At 30.5% G+C, this 14784-nt stretch overlaps 1 protein-coding gene across 8 annotated transcripts in view; it reads right to left on the bottom strand.

Annotated features, from left to right (window-relative positions):
• LOC130447942 (peripheral-type benzodiazepine receptor-associated protein 1) overlaps window positions 1–14784 on the bottom strand; it is a 213551-nt gene that overhangs the window by 13775 nt on the left and 184992 nt on the right. For 7 of the 8 annotated variants that reach the window (XM_056785002.1, XM_056785003.1, XM_056785004.1 and 4 more), the window contains exons 14-16: window positions 12227–12505; window positions 10638–10795; window positions 8908–9166 (exon numbers count right to left, since the gene is read on the bottom strand). In XM_056785002.1, the coding sequence (XP_056640980.1) occupies window positions 8908–9166; window positions 10638–10795; window positions 12227–12505 (696 nt within the window). Of the gene's footprint in view, window positions 1–8907; window positions 9228–10637; window positions 10796–12226; window positions 12506–14784 lie in introns of those variants that run through there. The other variant, XM_056785009.1, reaches the window with a different exon arrangement.

Genomic DNA, 14784 nt, shown 5'->3' with positions numbered 1-14784 from the left:
ATTCTTAGTGTACTCATCCGGATTTTATTCTAGAAAATTTATTTTTTTTATTTTAATAAAATAAAACATATATACCTGCAATGTTTAACACACAAGCATATATTGATAAAAACTAGATGAATTGGAATATTTTCTTCAGTAAATATACTATGTCTCAAAGAAGCTGGGAATAGGGTGTCCTGCTATAGTAACAAGAGGCTCTCTTCAAGAATAATACAAAAGTTTTGTTTGAGTATAAAAGACGATACTCTCATTGCATTATAAAGTGACTTTATACGAGTATAACATATACCTGGCTGCTTTTCGTTATTACGGCGTTATCATTATACAGTTAAAATATCAGAATGCTGCAATCTAATAGTATCTCCTAAAAATTGTTTTAGATTTGGAGAAAAGCCTAATGAATCAATCAATACTGAATACGGTAATAGATAGAATTCTGTGAGGAAGTAGCTGCTTTTTAAGAGCCTAAATATGAATGAAAATCTTATGGTATTGGTTGATATAAAATCATTCTAACAGCTTTGAAGAATGTTATTACTTGATTAATTATCAAGAAACAGATATAATAATGAATAAGACTAATTCGATTATGAGAATTCAGAAATCCTAAAATTTACTGATGTAACCATTATATGTGAAAAGGTTTGTAAAACAAATGTGTACGTTTCTTGATCTAGAACTATAGCTCTCAAAATATATATTTTGCTATATGCCGTGCTATAAACACACTTGATCAATCTGTAAGTGATCAAATATAAACTATGATTTCATTGTCACAGCCGAGAACAATAAGAATGTATATGAGATAATTTCATAAACAAGCTGAAAATAATAGAGAACCAATATGTTGCCATTTAGTAATCACATTAGTCAAATCTGTTCAACGCAAACAATTCTTCATTAAAATGAAACCCTACTGGAATAGAATTTATGAAATTATGTATATTTAAATGGAGTGTGTTAATGCGTTTAGTTATTATATATGTACAGTATACAGGCACTAAACAACATAAAAGCAGAAAATAGCGATCGCAACGTCGACAGAAAATTTTCAAAAGCCAGTGTTAGTAAAATTTGAAAAAAATACGTACAGAGTTGACAAAAACTTCTTCTTTAGAATATTATTTTAACCCTATCTATCGATTTTCATGAGAAAAAGACGATCTATTATTTTATTTTTTTTTTCGTTTGATATAAAGTGTTATCCAACTATTTTTAACTAAAAATGATAATGGCTGAAAGAAACAATTAGATAATACGAATATATGGAGAGCATAGAAATTTAACTACTTTATACGATCGCCCGTGGGAAAGCAGCTGCAACGTTTTTCAAATGAAGTTGGTAGTGTTATTGGAATCCATCATAATTGTCATCCTTACCGATAAACCTGCATTTTGATTATAGCCATATATTAGAAGAACATCGAAGAAACCCATGCATCATGCGTCAAAAATTTCCATCTTACAATTAATATTGGGAAGAAGGTATTTGTTACAAGATTCATCTCTATTGATGGAAGTTCTGATATACATTAAAAAAAGGTGATAATACTAACAGATTAGACGATTGCTACTGGCGCAAGGTAGTTTTCCAAATGATTAACATTGTATAAAAAAAGTTTTATCTACTGACATCATTACTAATGGGGTTGTATCGTTTCAAAACCGTATAATCTGGTCAACAGATATTCCTCAATCAATTTTAAATTATGAAAGACTTATAGTTCCAAAAAGTATTTGCTTGCTGCAAAGAAACATTTTGGGACTCAATTAACACCTGATATATACTTTATATTTATTTATTTATTTATAATTCAAGAAATGTTCGTCGTTGGTTGAACCAAACATTTCATATGCATTGGAAGGGACTAACGACGGAATTTTATTGGAAATGTTTCAATTCTCAAGTTTCAAGACACACTAAATGTTAAATCAAAAATAAAATCTTGGAATAATCTCATATAATCTGAAAACCTGAACTTTAAGTTTAAAAATATTCTGGACAACTTCATTTTGATATTTTTTTTATAGGTAGCTAAGCCCCATATTGGCCCTATTCATAGCAGACAGAGTTTGAATATAAAATTTCAGTCGTTCCTTAAAAACATAAAACTTCAAAAATTCAAATCTGAAAATCTTCGGAAAATCTATATACCTAAAGTTTGATTTAAATCTATTCAATTTTTTTATACACGTGCCCCACGACGAATTAAAACGATCTTTATATGGCAACATATTTATAGTAAAATCATGAAAATTTCTACGTTTGGGTTTACGGATACGATCTTTTTAACTAAAATATTTTCAAAGATATCCGACTTTCGGTTCTACTGTTTAAAAACTTTTTCAAAAAATGCATACTTTTTGAGTAATTAATTTTTTTTGTAAAAAATTTGACCGTTGCAGATCCTTGCAAATTATTTTTTTATTTTATTTTGACCCATTGATGCAAATATTAAGAAATAAAAAAGGTTATGTAAATTTGCTTTTAATACATAATAAATATGGCAAAGTTGTTACAAGAATATGTGCTTTCTTTACAGTAAGAAATCCAGATAGATAACGATCGAAATCGCACATTGTTAAAAGCATACTTAACAATTTGAAGCTATTCGGTTCATTTTAAGCAAAAGTTAATCGAATTAAACCATTTGTAACAATAAGATATGCTCCAAAATTTTATGAAAAATTAAAAGCAATAGAAAATAGTCTGATGTTTTAAAGTAAATGTTCGAAATTGTTCCCTTGAACTTCGACGCATTTTTCAACCTTTCTCAGTACGCCTTCATTCGTCCCGCAGCTTATCATCTCAGAAAGGGAATTGAAGGAATTTCGAATTCTTCGCTCACGATCTTATCTAGTTGTTAAGGCTTGTGAGTAAATCTTTGTTTTATGTGATCCTATATAAAAAAATCTAAAGGCGTCATATCGGGAGAACGAGGGGGCCACCAAAAGGACCATTATTTGCTAACCAATGTCTTCAAATTGCTCTTCTGAAAATGTATTTTTGACCATTGAATTGTGAGCGGAAGCACCGTCATGAATAAAAAAAGTTTGTTTAATTCGCCTGGTGGTAAGCGGTCTAAATAATTTTGTTTTAAATTTCTTAAAGTATTAAGATATCTTTCACCCAAAAATAAAACAAAAAACTTTAGAAAATACTAAAACAGTGTTTTTTACATTATTAATTAAGAATAAATTAATTGATTGTGTTTCCTAACCACTCAAATTACCATCATAAATATGAAGTGTTATTATTTGATTATTTATAATCTAATCTTGATCTTTGGTTACATTAAGATTATCTTTACTATTGTGTCTATTAAATAATCCATATTTCGTGAATTTCCATTCGTCGCACAAAATTATGTTTTTTAAAAAATCTTCGTCTTCCTGGCATTTTATTATTAAAAATTCAGCAAACTCTACTCGTTTAATAAAATCGATTAGGAATCCAATTTTGATACAAATTGTAAGAATAGGGATGCATTTTATGCTTTCGTAAAACACGTGATTCGACGATTTGCTTACTCGATGACCTTTTACGGCAACACGTATTGATGCTTCTGGAGCAGTGAAATAAGCAACAAAATTAATTTCGGCATTATTATTGTCAATAACTGGATTAATTCGATTAACTTTTGCTTCAAATGAACCGTATGGCTTCAAATTGTTGAGGATTCTTTTAACAGTATGCGAATTTGGTCGTGGTCTATCTGGATATCTTGCAGCAAATAAAGTACATGTTCTTGTTACAACTTTGTGACATTCACCATGTATTAAAGGCAAATTTACATATTCTTTGTTATTAAATTGAGAAAGAGCCATTTTAACGATTTTAACAATCGACTTATGACAGTTAAATAAGTGTCATTTATTACAAAGCCTACTAAAAGTATACATAAAAAATTGAAACTTGTTAAAAAATACAATAATAATTTAAAACCTTAAATATTTCGGACATGACTAAACGTTGGAATAGGATTAGTAAATACAAGTTGATTTGATTTTTTCACAGACCTTGACAAGATAAAAAAAAATACTTTTTTCTTTCTTAGTATTTGTATCAACGGGTCAAAATTTAGACCACATCTGCATCTCTAAAAATTTACAGAAAACAATTAATATCTAGATAACGATAAGGATTAGGTAAAGGAAAGTATACATGAATTTGCCTAATTTTTTATCCCTGAATGCATTAAAATAAAAAAAAACCGGTAATTTAAAATTAAACTTTAAACACCCTGTATAAAATGAAAAAGTTTTCAGCATAGGTTCAAATACGTCTAACCTTACTAAAAGCAACCGAATAGAAACCATTTTCATATCTTTAAGGGTATCCTCGTAAAAAAATAATTTATAAGGGTCTGCAACGGTTAAAATTTTTAAAAAAAAAAATAATAACTCAAAAATTATACATTTTTCGAAAAAAAGGTTTTAGACAAAAGTATACAAAAATTTTACGTAAATTCCAAAAATGTATTAATATAGGGTGTTCTATTTAAAATAACAAAGTTACAGTCCACTTCCGATAGAGCCGGAAGTCGGCCATCTTTTAAAATATTTTAGTTAAAAAGATCGTATCCGAAAACCCAAACGTAGAATTTTGCATGATTTTACTATAATTATTTTACCATATACAGATAGTTTTAACTCGGAGTGGGACACCTCGTATAGAGACCAATGATAGGATAATATTTTCTATACAAAAATTTTTAGGAAATTTAATATTTAAATGTTAAATGTAATTTATATAACTCTTAATCCAAGTTTTAATATGCATAGGTGGAGAAGTTAAATTCTGAAATTTTTTTATTTGTAGATTCAAAATACTTTGTTTGTACTATATATGTAATATAATTAATAGTAATTGTTTATGGATACGGTTCAATCGATTGTTTTTTTCTCAAGTAATTAAGTAAAACGGGTGTGATTTCCATTATATCGATTTGTACAATTACTTAATCAAAAAACGTCATTCTGAGAAAACTTTGTAAAATATACAATAGGCATTTTTTGGGTTAATGTTGATATAAACAGAAACAATTCATACCTACCAGAAAAAAAATGAATAAGTAGAAATGATTAGGTCAGGAGGTCTTTTTCTTCAGCAATATAAAATATGACTAATCATAGCTGTGAGTCTGTAATTGAACATGGATAATTGCGTGAGATGTGATTTTGTCTACGAGTATAAACTAGGAGAGATTTCATAAATTGGAAAGTTGACATTCAACTTCTTGATAATATAGGACTAAAAATAGAGCTTTTGGAATGTACGGAATCAACGATATCCTAAAAATACACAAATATTAGAAAATTAACCCATTTCATCAGTTATTCAACGTTAAATACTCAGAAATAAAAGTTATTAGCTACTCTTAGCATCACGTAAAGAACACATACACGTTTAATTTTAATTACTGAAAATATTGGTATATTGGTACGACTTATTGTCAATCTGTGACTTCTTTTTAAAATTTCTTCATAGAAATTTTTCTAGGCGTGAATAACAATCAGCCAAAGAAGATCTGCTGAATAAACCTGGGAGCTTATGAAATAGAAGATATCTGGCAATTAAAGCCATCCAACATTCTGGACTTTCTAAAAGGAATGGGATTATCAAACCAGTTGTAAATACTGGGTTGTCAAGTATCGCAGCAAGAAAGAGGAACACAATAAATCATTTTGGTAGAATATATATGACACCTCAATATCTACATACATACATATATTAATCAGCCCTTAAAGACAGAATTCACATACTGTAAGATCATAAACCTAAATGCAAGACAATTGTGACAAAATCAAATGAATATTCTGTATTCCAGGTAAGAACATGACATTTAATTTTGATGAAACATTTTTTCGAATTTGATTCTCGGTAAGTTATCAATTTTCCATTATTTTGATTCTATTAGATGAAAGTGGGAAGCTTTAGGAAAGATCAAATCAAAACATACTCAAGATCATATGACACCATCTTGTTGAAACCATTACCATGTTATTTGATACTGACACCCCAATATCTACATACATACATATATCAATCAGCTCATACAGACAGCGCTCACATATAGTAAGGCCATAAGCCTAAATGTAAGACAATTGTAATAACATCAATTGAATATTCCAGGTAAGAACATGAAATTCAAACTTTATGGAACAATTTTTTGAATTTTATTCTTGGTAAGTTATTAATTTTCCGTTATTTTAATTCTACGAGATGAGAGTGGGAAGCTCTAGAAAATATCAAATAAAAACTCAATCAAAAAATACTCAAGATCATATGAAATTATCTTCTTGAAACCATTGCCATCTTATTTGCTAAATTCCACGTAAAAGAACGCAATTTTTTCAATACTGTTCATATTAGTTGTTCACATGATCATTGCTGGAAAACAACTTTGACTAATACAGACTTGTAGAACTGGCAGGATCAAGAAAAGTATTTAATATCATAGTAGTTCACATTCATGCAATAGGTCAAATTCAAAAATTACTGATAAAAAATGGAGGTTAACAGAGCTATCCGTCGAAATGACACATTCATACCAAAGATTTTCATCGCTGGCGGTATTGTAGCATGCATTTAAGAAGCTTAACAGGAGCCTAAGCGTGGATATTGAATTTGCGGACGACCTGCTACTAATGAGTTAAGACCCCAATGAACTAGCCAAAATGCTTCAAGAGCTAAATGTCGCACTGAAGAGTGCATACTTGAACGACCACAAAAGCGTATAAAATTGAAATGTTGAATGGATGTAGATAACTTAACGATATTAGTGGATGTAGTACAAATCGTCTTACATAGAGACAAGCCACACTATGGAATAAGGTGAACATTAGTCTTAAAATTAAGACGGAATACTTCTGGAAAACCAGAAAATAATGTGAAATTGTTGAAAAATGTGTTGAATAGGTAAATGTAAAAATAGTTTGAATAGGGACAAGTGCTTATTCCTCACAGCCCACTTCTCTAGAATTGTTTTTCGGAGTGGAAGGTTGATTGGTGGGAGAATTTAGTATAACTAGGTAGGTCAAGTTAGTTTTAGTCTCCCAAGACGATTTTGTTATTTTGAATTACAACTTAGTTACCAAACATGCGACAACAAGCTACCTGCACCTTCAGATGGACCTACTCCTATAAATTGCTTTCCAAATGTGCGAGACAAACCTTTCAGAAAACCACGTTTAAATGAGGCAGATAGAATTGAAATTTTTTGAAGGAACTTTTCTCCGCAAGTAAACAAAAAAAGACTAATAACAATAAAAAGACAGTGTTGTTGAAATCGTATTTAGACAAAACAGTTGTCCATGATGGAAAACAGCACATAATATAGCAAAAATTCGTGTTTTTCTATATTTATATATTCCATAAAGGGAGTCTCTAACTATAAATAATAAATACAAGTAAATTTGATAGAGACAATATTGAAGTTGGTTACATATTAGTAAACCTGTAACTGTACGATTATGCATAATGAAAATGAATAATGTGTTGAACTTATTTGTGTAACTTCCAAACTCAAAAAGCGAATAAAATATTATTTTGCAAGTGTGTGATGGTATTTATTGTATATACTTTTATATTTCATGTGTTTATATAGTCTTTATGGTATATACAGGGTGCATATTTACTGGGATCGCAATAATATACAGTATGGTACATCATTATTCAAAAACTCAACAGCACTCACCTCCAAATATTGAATTTAAGTGTGTTGTTTAATAGATTTCGTTACTAAGAGATATGATGTTAAATTGTGAATTTAATGTGAACCATTCTGTACGTGTTTACTTAATTCATCATACTACTAGCAGCAACACCCTATATAAACTCAAAATCAAAATATCGTAGTATAATTTTCAGACAGAGTGAAAATGTTGGTGAAAAAATTAAATGTAAATATTGAACTTTATAATAATTTAATTGTGGAACTGCTAACATATGGTTTGAACTGGTAGAATGATCTATTTTTTACTCGATACATGTTCTAATTCGGAGATTGAATATGGGCTTGAAATTTTATTTCTCACTACTAGAACCGAGTCAATATACCTCATTCAAATTTACTGATAGAGATTAATGTCACTATTTGGTTAAGGAATTTATTGCATAATAGAAAGGAATAAATTGTTTAATTTCTATCCCTACATAACAACATGTAAGATTCCCCAAGATTTTCACCTTTTTTCTTCTGTTATTACAATCCAGTCATGATTAAGATCGATAATAATTATTTTTCCAAACCTACGCATAGTATGCCTTATTATCTAATAATTTTAGCAACACTACCGATAACGTATTACACAATATTTGAAGGGCTTACTAATTCAAATTGCTTAATCGTATAAGCCTGCTCTTTAAATTGGCACTATCGAGTACTTGGATAACCTCAACGTTCCTATATTTTAGTATCCGTTGTTTTTGGCGACTACATGTATCACTGGTGTCTGTTGAACTCTTGAGATCCTTATTCACTTCACGCAAGTACTGCCAACAAAAACTCTAACCAAAACTAGTTAAGTTAATATTTGAATTCCATAAATTTGAATTTGGTAGAATCCAACTAGAGAAATAAAATTCTAATCGTTATCAACAGCCACATGAAAGTATAGTTGGAGCAGCTATGTATGATGAAGTTAGATCATATTCATCTCTTATTAGTATCAACACATTCATCGAGAGAATTGTCAAGTGAAATGAGATACGTTTCTTTGTTAAAAAATCGTGGATCTTAACAATAAAAATCTGGACAAATACGACACTGAATCGAATTTTATTATATGAATTGTAAAAATTACTAAAAGTAATTTAATTTGAATACTATTTTGAGTAACTTTTTTAAATAATTAATTCACCAACATTTTCCTCATCTCTTAGATACCACCTCAAATTACCTTTATTCCTTCCACGTATTTGGTTTTCTCTCGGTGGAGGTGGGGGTCCTCTGGCTCCCGGACCAACTCCTCTTCCCCTTTGACCCCTTTGTGCAGCTTGCTGAGATGTTTGTCCTGCACCATACTGATCAGGAGCTTCTGTTAGAAAATTTGAAGGTACTAATCCGCGTACGCCATCTATTTCACCCATATAGAACCCATCGTCATCCATATCTCCGTAGACAGTGATAATTTGGCCCGTAGTGAAGCTCAATTCTACCTGCAGTTGGGGCGAAAAAGTTTTGGTAGAGCTCGAGAGTTGTGATGAAGCAGGAAGGGTTCTGCAGAAGTGTGAAAAATGTCGTGGTGGTGGTGATTGGAGCGCAGTAATTGAAGTAGAAGCGTGTATTTTTGTAGTTGGATGAGTGATATATATATATATATATATATATATATATATATATATATATATATATATATATATATATATATATATATATATATATATATATATAATTCGAATTTAGAAGGTGATACTGCCTCATTATCATATTGTAATATGGTATAGCTTCATAAATCTATTATGAATATTTTCTCATTTCTTGTCAATAAGCCGAAGGAATATAGGAAGATAAACTTTAATAAAATCAGCATCACTTGCTCAATAAATGGACAAAATTAGGAACTAGCAAATTATGAAGATGAAATTTATACTTTTTCTAGCAAAATCGTTTTATACCTTGGTGTCAAAATATATACTGCGCTGCATCTTGGACTACATTATGTTCTTTAAAGTTCTGTGAGTACGCAAAGTTTCCGGCAGGTTTCATAATCTTCAATTGGTTGAGGAGCTAACTGACATATTTCCCAAAATTAATATGAAATACACTTCCAAGTTGCCTTGGAAGTGTATTACTTACCAAATTTTTTACGTTGTTATTAGCAACTTCGAGATTTGGACAAACCAAACTTATCTTTTTTTGCTGAATATTGTGGAACCATATTACTCATTGAAATTATGGCCAAATAAAATTGTAACAAGGCCAATGGTACACATCTATTTCCACGACTGTTGTTTGTTTTTGTAATATAATTCTATCTTTTATTCACTCGGCATTAAAGTCTAAAGGTTGAATTATCAGTTTATGAACTACATCAAAAATTTTTGAGTCTTCTTCAGAAATTTTTCACAGTAACTGCAGAGAACTTGATCCGCTTATTTCCAAATCATTTGATTATTGCAAGATTTTTTCATTTCCATAAAGTGGTTGAACAATTTAATGAGTGTTCTTCTACCGAGGAAAATTGATATGAATATGCCGAAGAAAGCTGATAATATGGGGATGATCAATAGATATTATCTTGTCTATTTTCCTGGTTACATATAAAACAAAACAAGTAAATGTTGTAAAAAAAATTGCTAAAGGCCTAATACGTTCTATTCAGTGAATATTGTTAGTTTTTCTCTTTTAAACTACAATGAAGATTTTATATTTTCAAATCCACTTTATAACGATCATAAAAATTTTAACTATTTCGTAATAATTACTCAATTAATTTATTATATTAGATTATTATAAAAAAGTACATATCATGTCATTGATATAAAATACTTCCATCAATTCAATTCAGCTCACAAGACAATAAAACTTACCAAATTTTCAATATGTTAATTACAGCAGAAAAGCAATATATAATTATTGTTGGTGAATACACATGTGAAATGTCATAATCATGTTATATATGCTCACCTCGGCGTCAACATTAGGACTCAACTCTTGGGGATCATAGTCATATAATGCCACCATCCGTTTAACTGGCATATTACTTAAGCTGTCACCCCATCTGTCTCTATTTTGGTTGCTTTCTAATTCCATCACCATATTATGCGGAACGTATCCTCTTCTTCCTAAAAAAGTCAAACGATTACGAAATACTCATATTGAGGGAAATAAATACTGATTTTTGGATAACTTTGCCTTCTCAATATGGAATGAAGAATATCGTTGACAATTGATCACCTTTACCAATATTATAGACTGTAAGAGTATATTTTTATTCACGCTGTATTTAATTATTTCTGGTGGAGTCCTACTCCTTCATCGGCTTCCATTATTCTATAAATGTCTATGTCTACAGGTGACTCATTATTTGCTTCTTTATTATATTCTTTTTTATGCTTATTCAGTATTCCTTCCAAATGTTGTGTCCATTTTACTTTTTCTTGTTGATCTGCCAGTATCTTTTTCTCGATATCTGGAATGTCCCTTCTTGGAAAAAATTTCCAACTTCTTTCATATTGGAATGTTTCTCCATACTCTGAGATAAACTTTGTCGAGATTTCCTCTGTAACTTTCCTATATTATATTTTTTTCCTCTTACCGATTCTTTTTTGATTTATCAACAGCCGCTGCTTGATATTTATTCGCTTCCATTGTTTTGTTTGTATTAGCTCTTTCGTTTGATAACGTTTGAAGGCTAAAGGCCTTCTGTTTGTCTGTCGGTGAGTGTCTATTGAGGGTTCTGTACTTTTCTTGTAGTCTAATTCTACACAATTCAGGAATTACATTCAATACTTACACTTTCCATAATTTTTTTTCTCAACACAAACCCAACTATTTAAATATTTATATTCTCATCGCTTCCACTATCACAATATCCTTATCTATTTATATTTATTTTATCTTTTGCTTTGTTTCTTGCACTGAATTTCATACGTCTACCTCTTCATTATTTGTTCTAGTTTTATCAAAGACGTCTTCTGTCGACATTACTTATTTTTATTGTTCCTTCAATATATTCTCTTTTCTATATGTTTTTTTCGTTCTACCATATTTATCTTCATTTTTTTCTTCTCTCTCTTTCTATTTTACATATCTCATTATGTTGCCTTGATTTTCTACTGCTGCTAGTATTCATATAATTTTCTCCTTTTTGTTGCTATAATCACCCCTAGCCTTAATTTACCTATAATTATCACAAACTTTTTATATCAAACTTTTGCTTGGCCACCTTTTCTTTTATCTTTCTTAGCGACAGTTCGAATATGATTTTGAATCTCATATTCCTTTTTTCATAACTCCGAATCTATAAATATTTTCTGGGATAGTCTTCTTAACTTGCTTTTTAGCTGGGAAGATAATTTGTAGTAGTGGATTTCATTCGATTACTTATCTACGTAGTAGGACAAATAATTTTTTTATGTTAATTTTTTTTTTCTGCTTGGGGAGTATCACCTACATAATTGTTCATTATTTCAGACAGGTGTACGTAATTTTTCTTTATTTGCGTAATTTAACTGTTACGAACAAATTTATATAGTAAGTAGTTATCAACTTACCTCTACATTCACCCCAATAAAAACCGTCAGCATCCTTATCTCCCCAAACTTTGATTGTATCTCCTTCCGAAAAAGGCAGTTCTTCATCACATGCATCTGGATTTGGTGACATTGTAGCAGGATCGTAATCGAACAAAGCAACGAACCATCTGGCTCTTTTTTGAGGATCTGGACGATTACCTGGATTGCTCTGTGGGTTGTTTGGACCTCCTCTTACATTTTGTATTTGTTGATTACGTATCTGTTGAGGCATACGACTATTTGGGTCCCTTGAAATTGCTGGAAATGGTTAATTGAATTCACAGAATTTGTATATTTATCTGGTAACTAATGTGTATTGTATCTTGATTTGTTTTTTTTTTGAGCAAACGATTAAATGTATTGTCACATTAATCGAAATTATATTCGAGGAATATTGTCTACATTTTTCATCTTGCTGCAATCTATTCCAAAAATCTACTTGTTTGGAAATTATGGATATATTGCAAACAAGCTACTGATGGTTTCCAGAGAAATAAAAGACCTCTACTCATCCATATGTGTAATAATATACAGAGTGAGTTTTATGTATGGAACGCCTAAATTATCTCGCAAAAGGCTTGTACGATTTTTGTAAATGTTTGTTCGCAAGGGTCCTGTAATACAGCCCTACCTTTTCCGGAAAAATAATATAATATACCATAATTTCGGAGTTAAAACTACATTTACAGTATCTCCACCAAAATTACAATAAATATTGTACAATTAGATGGCTACGATTGAATAAACTCGTTTAATTTGAATATTCTTTAATAATTGATACGCTAATACAAATCTCGTAACAAGGTCTAGTGTCAGTAAGTTATAAGAAGTTAAACGAAACGAGTGCAGTAAAATATTTATCCAAATCATGGCAGAGAAAACCTACAACAACTGAAGACAAATCTTTAAATATTTGTGTCATGTTAGAAGTATATTCACATTTGTGAAGTAGAAAGATTAGGAATTTTAGAAAACATACTGTAGAGGCAATTACAGCAGATGTTTAAAATATTGTCCATTTACTTGAATACAACAAACCATGCGATATTCAAAACTTTGCAATATATTTTGCAATATCCCTGACTGCTCAATTCTTCTTACCTCTGTGGTAATCCTATCTAAATATATCATTTTAACTTCGGCAGAGATAACGTAAATGTAGCTATAACTCCGAAATTATTGCATTTAGGTACAGGGAACATTAGATAAGAAATAATAAGTATGTCTTAAAGATTTCGAAAAGCGAAAAATATACAAGGTGATCCATTTGAAATAACAAAGTTTATTATTTTTCCGGAAAAAGAAAAGATCTGACAACAATGTAAATACCACCATAATACCGGCTGTACCAAAAGATCCTTCTACACAGAAATTTATAAATGTATAAAAAGCCGTTTCGGAGATAAATCAGGCGTTTCATACATAAAACTCACTCTGTATATGGGAATAATTGTGGACGTGCTCCAAGTTGTCGACAAGAAAAAAAGAGTTGTTTCTTAACATTTGACAATGGTCGAAACCCACTTTGTTATAAGATTCGTTATTTTCATAGATTAATTGGTGCAAGTTATATTTTACCCTATACAGAGTATTATGAAAGGAAAATGTGTTTGGCGCCATTTTGAAGACGTTGTTATTCGAGACCGTATGGAAGTTGAGTTGAACTTTTGGTGAAATCAGGTATATCCAAAAAATATCACTTACAGCATTGTAAAATGTTAAAATGGAATAAATCATATACAGTACTTTTCAGATAAAAGTATCCAACTTTAATAACATTTGTAATACTGGTATTTAGAAAAAATCCAAAAACACGTCAATTTATGTTGGAAGGGGCAAGCATTATGGCTTATTTAAACTTACTGGAAAAGCCACCCCCTCACCCCTAGCAGCATCCCCTTTATTTTTTTAAATTACTTTTCATATTTTTTATGTAAAATTTGGATACTCCTCTTTGAGCTGATTTCAAAAATGTATAATACTTGTAGGTTAAAGTGGTTAGTTTATGAGATAAACAATTTTTCTTTTAAGAGCACAAATTTTACTTATTATTTACTTTCACCTTATTTGCCTGTACTAAAATGGGTTGTACAACAGTTCAAATTCTTTAAACTTTTTAACTGTGCTATTTATTATGAAGTTACAATAAGTGTTCAAAATGAGTACCATTCACTTCCATACAATGGTATAATCTATTTTGAAATGCCTCTCTGACATTGCTTAATACGGCTGGATTTAATTGTCGACATTCATTTTCTATCCTCTCTCGTAAATCATCCAGAGATTCTGGTTGGGTAGCATAAACTTTTGTTTTTAAATACCCCCATAAAAAGAAGTCTAGGGGTGTTAAATCCGGTGACCTAGGTGGCCACTCCATCATCTGCCCCCTTCTACCTATCCAACGAGCGGGGAATGTTTCGTTTAAAAATTGTCGGACAGGCATAGCATAGTGTGGGGGAGCTCCGTCTTGTTGAAATACCAGTAAATCTTCGGAAAGGTTATCATCATTTTCTATTATTGTTGTAATACGTGGGTCA

This window comes from Diorhabda sublineata, chromosome 8 (genome assembly GCF_026230105.1).
Source record: "Diorhabda sublineata isolate icDioSubl1.1 chromosome 8, icDioSubl1.1, whole genome shotgun sequence".
NCBI classification, from domain to species: Eukaryota; Metazoa; Arthropoda; class Insecta; order Coleoptera; family Chrysomelidae; genus Diorhabda; species Diorhabda sublineata.
This window is presented reverse-complemented; position numbering and strand designations above follow the sequence as displayed.